At 41.0% G+C, this 13,236-nt stretch overlaps 1 protein-coding gene across 2 annotated transcripts in view; it reads right to left on the reverse strand.

The window, feature by feature from the left end:
• Positions 1-388: 388 nt before the first annotated feature.
• Positions 389-13,236, reverse strand: part of ADD2 (adducin 2) — a 60,990-nt gene continuing 48,142 nt past the window's right edge. Inside the window, exons 11-15 of one of the 2 annotated variants that reach the window (XM_075273023.1) lie at positions 12,252-12,371; positions 10,889-10,978; positions 9,872-10,037; positions 8,500-8,616; positions 389-2,324 (exon numbers count right to left, since the gene is read on the reverse strand). In XM_075273023.1, the coding sequence (XP_075129124.1) occupies positions 2,053-2,324; positions 8,500-8,616; positions 9,872-10,037; positions 10,889-10,978; positions 12,252-12,371 (765 nt within the window). In that variant the 3' untranslated portion in view covers positions 389-2,052. Of the gene's footprint in view, positions 2,325-7,985; positions 8,186-8,499; positions 8,617-9,871; positions 10,038-10,888; positions 10,979-12,251; positions 12,372-13,236 lie in introns of those variants that run through there. The other variant, XM_075273024.1, reaches the window with a different exon arrangement.

The raw sequence follows: 13,236 nt of genomic DNA on the forward strand, positions 1-13,236 counted from the left end.
GAATATGACAGAGAAAGGTATTTCTAAGGAACGGCGCGGCGGAGATCACATCTAAAGGTAAGAGATGAATAGCCTTTCTAAAAGCTATTCCGACGTCTTATCCACAAAAAAAGAGGTTTTAATGGTAGGATCCCTTTAAACTAGACAATCCATTAAAGGACCTTCTATCCTCAAGTTGGTTCATCAGCTCTACATGCATTGAACTAGGTTGTGGGGAAAAATTGGTGACTACATCTTAAATGGATTCTTACAGAATTGGGTTATTTCAAGCAGAAGTTGGTTATGGTACGTTCTACTGTTGGGATCCTCTTATCCATCATTTGTTAGCGGGACCTACAGGGGTTTTGTCTGTTATTTTTCTGACACATAAAAGCGAATCCTAGTCCAGGGGGCTATAGGCCTCATATTCATTTTACTATGGCGCTCTTCTTCATGTAAACTCTACATGCCACCTCTATTAAGGAATCTAGGGATCTATTTTCGTATAGCCATAATGTGTAGTAGAAAGCAATATTACCATACACATCTTACGTAAAGTATATATATGAAAAAATAAGTATCACAGGTTACAAAATGGGTGAGTTATGGAATATGATCTTGGAATATTTTACATATATATGTAAATGATGATTGTCTAATGAAATATCTTTGTAGGAAAGCTAGATTACCTCTTCTGGCAAGATGGTGTTACTGGGCATGACGTGTTGGTAAAAAGGAGATTTGTGAAGATGATTCCTCCTCCTGCTCCTTCTGAATATACAGCAACATGGGAAAGGCCCATCAGGTTTGCAGGACTGTCTTATTTTCACCTATTACTTAAGTAAATGTTACCTCCATCTCTGCTTAAAGGGATTGTATACAGCAAAAAGATAAAATTTGATATAACAGTTTTTGCCCTGTAAATATCTGGTGAATAAAAGAGTAATTGCCTCTCCTCCTTCCAATCTTCTGACCAAGGAAGTGTTTGCTGATGGCTCCGGCTGATGTGAGAAGTGAAAACTAGCACTGCAGAAGTTTTAAAGGGGGTGCCAAAATAACCCTGGGCGCTTGAGCCAGAGCAGACCCAATAGGTCTCTATCCCATATCAGAAGACAGTACTATAAATGGTACATGGTAATTGAGGGACCCTGTTACAGATTTTGCGTTGGGTCCCAAGATTCTACATTGCGCCCCTATGGGTTTTCCATAGCAGGGATAAGCTTTGTTTACATGCACTTGATTGGCTAAGTGAGACTCAGCTAATGATTGGTTCATCAGATCATGCTGTGACTTCCCACTGGGTAAAGGATGGAGAGAGCTGCGTCATTCAGTTTCTGGCTGCAGAAAACACACACATATGAACTGCTGATAAATGAAAGAAAACCTGACACATTTCCATGGGGTTCAGATTCGTCATCACATACATAGGGTTACCTTTTTATTTTAAAGGGGCATTTTGTCTTTATAACCCCTTTAAGTTAAGTTCCTGTATATCTAAGTGCTATAACCCAAGTAATCTATTGACATCACCATGAACAGAGAAAATATATAATAAACAATGCATTAAACAATAGGAATAAAATGGTAACTGCTGCCCTACTGAATTCATATAAGCATGTGGTAGTGACTTAATGATTCTTATTATTGCACCATTTTTTGTAAGGGCAGACCCTTGGCAGCCATGTTGTAACCTTCACCACTTTCACATGACTAAAATAAACATGTTGCACTCTTAAATACTCCAAAAATAAACTTTAAAAAAACTCACAAAACCAATAATGTTGTTGTCGATGGAGTCTGTAAAGAAGCCGACTAAGGTGTGGACGATTATAAAAATGTATTTTCTTTGAGAGCTAAGCGGGTATCTGTCCCAAGAGTTAGTGGACATGCTGTGCTGTATGGGCACAGGCAGTACAAATCCCCTATAAAATACACCTCAGGAATAAGCATCCCCTTTAACCACTTGAGTCCATACTTAGCAGTAGTAGATGTAGCTCCCTTTACTGCCCCAGCCTGGAGAGCAAAGGAGCCGGTATATACCTTATCTCACACAACAGTTTCATCAGTCAGAGATCAAGACTCTGCCTTCTCTTTTTCCTTCTTTTTTCCTTTCTTTAGGAAGGATGGGGTGCGGAACTTCTTTTTCTTTTTGGAAGGCGATTTAGTGGGGGAACCTTCTGGAGAGGCATTGGGCACTGTCTCGTTTTTCCCCTTGGGGGTTTCAGTGACTTTAGGCGGCGTCTCCTCCTGAGGAGGTTGATCTTCCTCCTTGCCATTTAGCACCACAGCTGGTTGGACTTTCTCTTCTGTGGCTTCAGTAGATTCCGGAACAGTCTCTTTTTTCTCTGTTTTATTTTAGGAAGACATAACATTGACATTGTATTAACATCATCCATTTCTGGTTATTCTAACATTTACAGGAAAAGTAAGATATCTTCAAAAAGCTAGGCAGCAACTAATATGGTGGCCATTACAGCTCTCATGGGAGTTGCCACCTTTACTTGCTTGGAATGGGAAATCTACCTTGTTATACAGCAGTACTGGAGTACCAGCAACTGTCTCTCTGCTGTCTCAAATATCATGTCCTCACTCTATCTGAAACTAAATCTCTCTAAGACTGAACTACTACTGTTTCCACCATCTAATAGATCTGTCCCTGATATATCCATTGTAGTCTCAGGCCTTACTATAACTCCTAGGTAGCAGGCCCGCTGCCTCGGGGTCATGTTTGACGCAGACCTTTCCTTCACTCCTCATATTGAATCACTTGCACGCTCATGTCACCTCCACCTCAAAAACATTTCCATAATACGCCCTTTCCTTACCAGAGATACATTAAAGACACTTATTGTCTCTCTGATTCATTCTCGCCTTGACTACTGTAACTTCTTACTAATCGGTCTTCCCCTCACTAAACTCTCCCCTCTACAATCTATTCTGAATGCAGCGGCCAGGCTCATCTATCAGGCTAGACGCTACAGTGATGCCTCTGGTCTGTGCCAGTCATTACATTGGCTGCCTATTCATTATAGAATAAAATATAAAGTTATCACCCTCATCCACAAGGCTCTCCATAATGCCGCACCTCCATACATTTCCTCCCTCATCTCTGTCTACCGCCCAACCCATGTTCTCCGCTCACTCAATGACCTAACACTTACATCCTCTATTATCAGAACCTCCCACGCTCGTATACAAGACTTCTCCCGAGCTGCACCACTTCTCTGGAATGCTCTACCCCGGACAATCAGATTAACTCCCAATTTCTACAGTTTCAAACGCAAACTAAAGACACATCTTTTCAGACAAGCCTATCACAATTTCTAACGTAAACCCTTAACCCTCCTCTGTCCCCGCTCCCACATTTCCCCACATGATATGATGTCATCTCATGCTAACTTCATAGGTCCAAGCTCCATCCACATGTTAAAGGACACGACTGTCGACGGCTCATAAAGTCTTATGTTTGTGTAATGGCAGTCACCTCTATTACAAAACTGTCCGACCTCTGCATAAGCAATGCCGCCCCTGCTACCTCTTGTGTCACCCCCTCTACCTCATAGATTGTGAGCTCTTGTGAGCAGGGCCCTCAGTCCCATTGTGTGATATGAATTTCTTTGTAATGTATCTTTCTGTCTGTATTTGAACCCTACAAATTGTACAACGCTGCGGAATATGTTGGCGCTATATAAATAAAATTTATTATCATTATTAGTATTATTATTATTATTACAGATGTATTATTACATGACAGATTTGCCCGGAAAGCAGTGTGACAACCCCTGTGGATTTTGAGCTGCCCATGCTAAGGAATATGTTCGTTAAAGGGAGTCTGTCACCGGTACCCAGCATATCAACCCGCAGTAGACAGGTTAGGGCCACATGAATCTTACAGTTTTTTTTCCCCTTGTGAATTGCTGCCTTTTTGGATCGAAGAGGGGGTTATTGCTTACCTCTTTGGAATATTTGCATAGTGACAAAAAAAGATGATATCTCAGCAACAGAGGCAGTGCACCGGCATCCAGTCGCGGCATTCCACTCCGGATTAAGCCCAAATGAATGGGCCTAGTCGGGAAGGAATGTCGTGAGGCGGACATCCGCTGCTGAATCAACTGCGGAATTCTCCTGAAGAAAGGGCAGGTTGCTTCCTTTTTCCGCGAGCGGGAAAAAACTGCTCGCGGAAAAAGAAAATGACCGGCTCCCATTGAAGTGAATTGGAGGCGTTTTTTTGAGCAGGATTTTGACGTGGATTCCGTGTAGATTCTGTCTGAAAAATATGCCTGTAAATAACTCAGTGTTAACGTATCCTAAAGCTGGGTTCACACGGGTTTTTTTGGACCGCATTTTGACACGGAGGCCCCCTCAGTATCCTGTCCAAAAAACAGCCGCGAATGGATGCCTGCGCAGTGCATACAGTGCACTGGCATCCAGTCGCGGCATTCCACTCCAGATTAGGCCCAAATGAATGTGCCTAGTCAGGAGGGAAGTGTCATACCACAGACTCTGCGGCGGATTCCGCTGTGGAATCCACCTCTTGAAAGAGCAGGTTCCTTCTTTTTTCCGCGAGCGGGCACAAACCGCTCGCAGAAAAAGGAACCCATTGAATTCAATGGGAGGCATTTTTTGAGCCGGGTTCTGACGCAGATTCCGCGTCAAAATCCTGATCAAAAAACCCAGTGTGAACCCGGCTTAAGGAAGAGTTAGGTGTATTGGACGCCATCCAACAATTGACTAAACATTGATCATAGCTTGCAGAAGAAACAGAAATCCTGTATGGAATATATTAGACACTGGGGCGGGGCTAACATTGATTTTTACAATAAAATCGTAAATTAATCCACTGATTAGTCCTATTGTGGGGGCATTTCACACTGTATTCAGCCCACTGAGCTGAAGGTATTGTAGACCAATAATATTAATTTATGACCCCTGATAATATTTTGCAGCTTTAATATTTCCATTTACTAGAACTAAGATGCCCAGCACTAACCAGGAAATACATCCATGACACATAATTCCTCCATCAGCCTTTATAGATGAAGAAGTGTCCTCCTGGTTTCTGCCAAACCAAGATCCAACCCATTGGTGAGCCAGATGATGAAGCATGGGACATTGCTCCGTATCATCTATTTCCAATACTCCAGGGCCAAATATGCTTTACATTACTCCAGCCCATGCTTGACATTCAGTGTTGTGATCTCACAGTTATGTGTTGGCTGGGGTAATCCAATTCATGACAGGGGGACGTCTGGAAATTGTGAGTTCTTTTATACTAGGAATTTTGGCATCCCCATGAGTTGTAAGGTCAGTACCAGTGAGGGAACGCTCACACTTGCGTCCCTGTACGCCCTGTGTCATTCCATGGGGTTTCTGTCCTAAGCCCTGGAGACACTGGTCACCAGTTTTAAAACCCATTCATATGAATGGGCTTTAAAAGCAAACCGCTGGTTTCCGTATGCAGCCTCTCTGTGGGGAACCCGTTTTTTTTTTTGGCTGGACACAAAGTCGTACATGCAGGACTTTGTATCCGCCCCAAAAAAAATGGTTTCCCCACGAAGAGGCTGCATATGGACACTGGTGGTTTGCTTTTAAAACCCATTCATATAAATGGGTTTTAAAACTGATTACCAGGAAGCCGTCCCCTGTCCAGTGTCTCCAGGGCTTAGGACAGAAACCCCATGGAATGACACAGGGTGAACACGGGCGCAAGTGTGAACACCCCCTAACTAAGTTAGGAAGCGTTCAGACTACTGTCAGTGTCCGACAGGTAGTGTCCGCTCCTAGTGTCCGTTCAAAATCTGGCACGGACATTAGGAGCGGACACTAGCTGTGTCCGTGACACTTGTCATTCACTTAAATGGTGATCGAGTGCGTTCTTTTGCACTCCGTGCCCTTCCTCCACTGTCCGTTTGTATAGATGTCCGACTTTTCAAGCGGACAGAAAAACCCGATATGTAGGTTTTTTCTGTCCCCTTGAAAAGTCGGAATCTTTACAAACGGACAATTAAGGACAGGCACGGAGTGCAAAAGAACGCACCCGATCGCCATTTAAATGAATCAAAAGTGTCTCGTACACAGCCAGTGCCCGCTCCTAATGTCTGTGTGAGATTTTGAACGGACACTAGGAGCGGACACTACCTGTCGGACAGTGACGGTAGTGTGAACGCCCCCTTACAGTTGACAAAATGTTGAGTTATAAAGGTGGCATCCTAAAATAGTGCTCGTTAAGAACTGTGAATCCTATAGGAGTCCAGGACTCCTTTATTTAGGAGGCCAATGGCACCACAACTCATAGACTCTATGTGTGACATGTTCGGAGTTTTAACAATGGTCATAGACTTTAAACACTAATATGGCCTGGGAGCTGAGATCTTATAATGTAATACATCAGGCGGATGTCAGGTGTAGGACATCGGACTATCTTACAGTATCTGGTATAAGCACTATAGGAGAAGTCATTGTGACTGCTGCTCTGGATATGCATATACATGACATTACTCATTATTAACCCTCTAGATGAACTACACCAACGTATTTATATAAAGTGTCCTACACATGTGAAGATACACTAAAAATATCCACAACATTTCAAGCTCCATTTTCAAAGCAAGCAGTGAGAAGTCTACACACCAGGACTCCGAGTTAATAAGTGTTATTGCTGCTCCGGCTGTTAGTTCAAAGGGAATGCATTAGTCATTTGTGCCTGTGGCAGAGACATCACATCATAACAACATGCATTTTAGGAGGGTCCTGTCTGAAGAAAATGTAATGCATTTACTCTCCTCCAATTTACAGTCAAAAGGAACTTCAGTATAGGCAGTGGAGGTGATGTGCTGTTACAGTAGGGGTGATATACTGAAAATGAATTTGGGTACCAGGCAATAAAAATCCTATACTGTACACAATGGAACCAATGCTGTTATTCAAGGATTGGATTTGATTCGCAAAGAAAAAATATAGATAGATAGATAGATAGATAGATAGATAGATAGATAGGAGTGAGATAGATAGATAGATATGTTTTAGATAGATGATAGATAGATAGATAGATAGATAGATAGATAGATAGATAGATAGATAGATATGAAGATAGATAGATAGGAGATAGATAGATAGATAGATAGATAGATATTAGTTAGATAGATAGATAATGTTTTAGATAGATAGATAGATAGATAGATAAGAGATAGATAGATAGATAGATAATGGTTTAGATAGATAGATAAGAGATAGATAAGAGAGAAAGTTAGATAGATGGATAGGCGATCGATAATAGATAGATGATAGTTATATAGAAATATAATATATAAAAATTGAAATAGATGATCGATAGATAAATAGATATATAGATTTATAGATAGATAGATAGATAGATAGATAGATAGATAAACAGATAGAAACGATAGATAGTAATATCACAGACAGATATAAAGTGAAAAAAAATCATCAATAGATAGGATACATAGATAGATGGATGGATGGATAGATAGATAGATGGGTAAAAGACTAATTATTAGATAAATAGATAATATCACAGACAGATAAAAAGTGAAATAGATCATAGATAGATAGATAGATAGATAGATAGATAGATAGATAGGAGATAGATAGATAGATAGATAGATAGATGATAGATAGATAGATAGATAGATAGATAGATAGATAGATAGGAGATAGATAGATAGATAGACAGGAGATAGATAGATAGATAGATAGATAGATAGATAGATAGACAGGAGATAGATAGATAGATAGATAGATAGATAGATAGATGATAGATAGATAGATAGATAGATAGATAGATAGGAGATAGATAGATAGATAGATAGATAGATAGAAGTAGGTTAAAGACACATTATTAAATATAGATAGATACAGGGGTGCACACAGCACCTATGGAAATGGTCCAGGGCCTTAGAGGTGCGGGGACCTAGCCAGAGAGCTGGATTATTGGGACAGGTTTATCTAGAAGAGATTTGCCTTGCATGGTAACCAAATGTTTTTAGTAGGTGATTGTTTGAGGAGCAGAAGCATAGGGGGTGAAAGATAACAAGCCAGGGCATCTATACTTACTACAGAGACAGGTATTCAGAGTCTGAGGTGACTCCTGCCATGAGACAGCACATGGAAAGAGAAGGGAAACATTGTGGCGACACACACACAACAACACAATGACAACGTATGATCACAATGAGTACAGATACAGCTGAGGGAGAAAGAAAAGGACAGGACAGAGGTAAAGATCGATCTCTAGGGAGTGACAGTAATATTCTGATACTAGGACCACATATTCCAGTGTGAGCCTACACACAAGCGTGTAAGGAGACCCGCACTAGAGTGGAAGGAGAAGCCACAGGTCGCCCAGACACTTATATCTGGAAACACTTACTAACATTAATATCTATTCCATTACTTTAGATACGGCAATAATCTCAGATCAGGCTTATTATTTCAGGTAGCATAAAATTGCTCCTTATGAGGTTGTATCCATATGTATAGCTCATACATATAAGAACTTACCTTCAGAGGACTTGGAAGGAGACACGATCAGAGTTGTGGTCTTTGTTGGGCTCCTTACAGGAGACGTAGGAGGTGTCACCAGTGATGGTTGAGTGTCCTCATCTACAGCTTCTTTATCTGGACACACAAACAGTGTATTAATGTAATAACAGAGGTGATAAGGCCCCATACACATGACTGAGTGCGCATCCAATGTGGGGCTGATTGTACAGTGGAATGTATAATGGATTACAGTCGGCCCCCATTGTATGCATGCTCAGTCAAGTGCATGGGGTCTAATACTTCTGCGGTACCTATATAGACATAATATAATATAATATTCATTATATTATATTATTATGCCTTTATTTAAATTTCTTTTCTTTTACAATTACTATAATGTATTATATGATTGTATTACCTAGCAACCAACTGTCGTGATCAATAGGCTGTTAGCCAGCATGGTGCACTACATCTATACGTGACTGGTATCCTATTGAAGCCTAAATCTATAGGCCTCCTGCAAATTACCGAGTGTGCAGGCTAAGGCTCTCCCAATTGGGGATCCGATTTTCTGTTCCTATGATTATACTACAGGTCCTATCCTGCTCTATAGCATTGAAACAGATCCCCCCATTGAAGTCAATGGGGGACAGGTGGCACTTGCATGTCATCTGAGGGTAAGTTCAGATGGGGTTTTTTGGACTGGAACCTGAGGCGCAGGTTCTGGACCAAAAACTGGGTAACCGCGACTGAAAGCCGATGCACTGCACCAGCATCCAGCCACACACTCCGCTCCGGATTAGGGCCAATGAATGGGCCTAGTCGGGAGGAGGGAGTGTCTATAGGCCGAAACGCGAGGCGAAACGGCCTGAAGAATGAGTATTTCATTTATTTTAAAAAAACTCTTGATCGGCTCCCATTGATTTAAAAAAAACACCATGTGAACTTACCCTGAGTGTATTCCACTATAAATTCCCCTCCCCCTTGTCCTACACACTCAGTCGTGTGCATGTAGCCTTATTCACATGTCAGCATTTCGCTCCTTCTTTGTCAGTATTTTCTGCCGACCGCACGTGGATGTTTTGACAAATGTATAAATCGATGTGTTTGTGTTCTATGCTTAAAAAATACACATACGAATAAAAAAGGGACATGTGAATAATGCTTTATCTATGTACAATTAGAAGGCTAAGTATCTGCCGCCCCCCTTATAGTTATAGTGTGAATGGATGTTCATTGGCTATTTTACATCTGTCCATCCTCCCTCATATAAAATGGCGCCTTGTCTGCATCCTGCTGGGAACTGAGTATTAAACCTGGCAATGGATTAGTAAGTAAGGCCTTTACAATGATATGGATGAATATCAGACCTAGTTACGTGTTTACCCACCGTCAATGGCGTGCTTCTTCCTTTCCACCTCTTTCTTATACTCCTCCAGCTCTTGGTCTGTCAGCTGACTAAAAGGATTAGGTGGCTCAGGCTCTGGCGGGACCTCTTCTACTGGCTGCTCCTTCAGTTCTGCCTCTGTTTTAGAAGCCAAATGACTATCCGCCGACTTAAAAGATCAATAGAAAAGTTTCTCATTTACTATACACTACCTTATATGTATAAAGCTCACCATTATAGCTGAGAAGGAAATGAGGAGCTCTAAGGGCCCGTTCACACAGAGTAAACGCGCGTTTATTTTGGCAAAATACATGTGTAAAAATAACTCTCATTGACTTCAATGACATTTTACCCGTGTATTTTGACGTGTTTTTTTACATGTGTAAAAAAAATGTCATTGAAGTCAATGGGAGTCTTATTTTTACATGTGTATTTTGCCAAAATACACGCGCGTTTACTCCGTGTGAACGGCCCTTAGTCATGGCTCGGATTTTGGAAATAGTTGAACACAGTTGCATTATGTTGCTTCTCTAACACAACTGAGCCTAGATTAGGCTTCCCACCATAGGTATTCCAAACCCTATAACTTTGTTATTTTTCCATTCACAGAGCCATATGAGGTCTTAATGTTTGCAGTAAAATTGTATTTTGTAATGGTTCCATTTAGTGCTCTGTACTGGGAAGCTGGCAAAAAATTCTGAATGGGGTGCAATTGGAGAAAAATTGCACTTGTGCAACTTTCTTATACTTATTTCACCCATGAAAGGGTTAAGTGACCATACCGCTTTAACTGCATAATACAATTTTCTCGAATATTATAATTGCATGCAAGGGGATTGTGTATATGAAGTCCATGACTCCATGACTGATGGATTGTAGCACCAGTGAGGGATCTATATACTGTACTGGTCAATATGCTTCTCTTGTACAGGGATCCTCTGCTCTCTGCATCAACCCTTGGGAAGATTGAGGAATCATTATAATAATAAAGGTGACATGTTATAGGACTCCTGTACATACCGGACTTCTGCTCTTATCCGTGATCACGCTGGCTAGTAACTGAGATTGAGGCCCTGCGGACTTCACGTCTTGGCGATTTTGCTCCCGAATCTGTTAAAGGTAAATTGACTATGATGAGTAAGGTCAGGAAAGGACGCAGTTTTGTACAGCTGGCATTCCTGATATTATTCATTTTTAAGGGATTTTACTGAAACAAGAAGAATTTTACTTAAAATTGACAATAAAATTTATAAATTATGTGTTGTGGGAGCAGCAGATGATAGCACCTCTGATGTATTTTTTTTGCAGATTTAGCCATAGTTAAGAGAAGCTTTAAAGCTTTCAGACAACTTAAAAGAGCAAAGAAAAGTGTCAAAGAGCATGTGATTCTGGAGACATTTATTGTATTTTAATTAAAATGTTGCTGTTTTCAGCTTCAAAACTTCTCTAAGGTCACTAGGAGTCTTCCTTCTAGCTAATTTGCTGTTCTCTCCTTGTTACTAAGGAAGGTCTGTCCTTAGATACCATCAAAAGCAAGAGGGATTCACAGTGAGTTAGTTGCACATGCCCTGTATTTTCAGTTCACTGTCCCTGAATCTCCTACATTATGGTCACTTGGGCTTTTTTCAGTTATTTGTTGCAATTTTTTCTAGTCAGAATTACATGTAAAGAAACATTTATCACCAGTAGTAGTTATAATGGATAGGGGAGGGGGGCAGACTGCTCCTTATTGTATACATCAGAAGCCTTAGTCAGAAATGGAAAATGGGCTTCAGCCATCATGAGGACTATTAGTAACTGAAAGATTGCTAGGACACCATGTATGAAGGCTTATTTAGCCAGAGAACAGACTGCCCAGCAAGACCCTGCACATATTTCAGCTTTCTATCCCCTGTTCTTCTGATAACTGGGGATTCCAGTGGTTCCTAGCAATCTGAAACATCCCCTATTCTGTGGGTGACTAAAACTTATGGCTTAGGGCTGCCTTCTCCAAAAGGGGTCATGGAAATGGTCTTAGGGTCATTAAAAAAAGAAACAAACAGAATGTTTTCTGATCTTGGATTGTAGATTCAGAATAACTAGGGATCCATTGCGAACTTTTCCCTGGGGCCTTCTTCCTTCTACATACACTACTGATAAGTGTAAGGTTGAATTCACATACAGCAGATTTGTTTAAGAACTTTCCTCAACTGAATGAGGGTTGCTGAAATCCTAATGTGTGCCACCAAAATCCAAATGATCGGAACCAAATGGAAATAAATCTTCCATATCCATAGAGGTAAAAGCACTAGTTACACCTTTGGAAGGACTATAGATGTGACAATAGTCCTATAAGGGCTCCATTAGAAATGTGCCAGCTTGTACCTGAAGTATGTGAACCTACCTTGTTCCTGGTCTCTAAAACCTCCCGAGGATCGGTGAAGAGTGGCACAAACTGGTTGGGGTTCTCTATACGGATTGGCATCCCGCTGCTGGGCTTTACCACTTCATCTGCTTTCATCCACTGAAAAATGGAGGACAGAAAGAACAGATTGGCCAAAATAGTGTCTATAGTCAGTAGATTGGTATGGTCCATATGTCACACATCAAGTCTGTAGGACTTTGGGGCCTCTCAATACAACTGGAAATCCTTCAGGAGACTGAGTGATGTTCTACCTTGTGTTAACCCTCAAAGTAGTACGCAAGTAAAAATCACATGGACCCATTATAGTGAATAGAACCAAGCACACTTTTTTATTTTTTCACAGACGAGAGACCCTGAGCAATAAATTATTGTTATATGATGGTGAAAATAAGACAGAATCTGTTTTTTTTTGTTTATTTTTTTTACAGATGCAAAAACAAAAAAGGAGGACATACAAATGGCACAGGGATCGGATATGGATCAAACATGTAAATACACTAGGATATACAATGTCTATTATGTCAATATCTCTCAAAATGGATCGTTCGTGTGAAAGCGGGCTTAACCCTCTGCACATGACCCGTGCATTGTCAGTGTGCTAGCACACTGACCCATTCATTTCTATGGCCGTATACACATGACTGTGTATTTTCATGGTCCCTTTTATGGATCATGAGCCCGGGGCAAAACTCGGGACAGGTCCTATTCCTGTCTTTTTTTGCAACCTGTATTCACTGACGTCAGTAAATGAACCCATGGAGGCACAGGTGGCACACGGATGTACATGTACCATCCATGCCGTTTAATCAGGGCCAGGCTACATGCACACAGTCATGTGCACACAACCTAACCCTGAGCACACCATGTTTCCGTGTTGCCCACAGTAGTACAATAACAACTATTATAGCAGTATTTATTATATAAGTACCGTATATCAACAAAAATGTCTTCCCCCATGTTAACT

This window comes from Leptodactylus fuscus, chromosome 5 (genome assembly GCF_031893055.1).
Source record: "Leptodactylus fuscus isolate aLepFus1 chromosome 5, aLepFus1.hap2, whole genome shotgun sequence".
NCBI lineage: Eukaryota > Metazoa > Chordata > Amphibia > Anura > Leptodactylidae > Leptodactylus > Leptodactylus fuscus.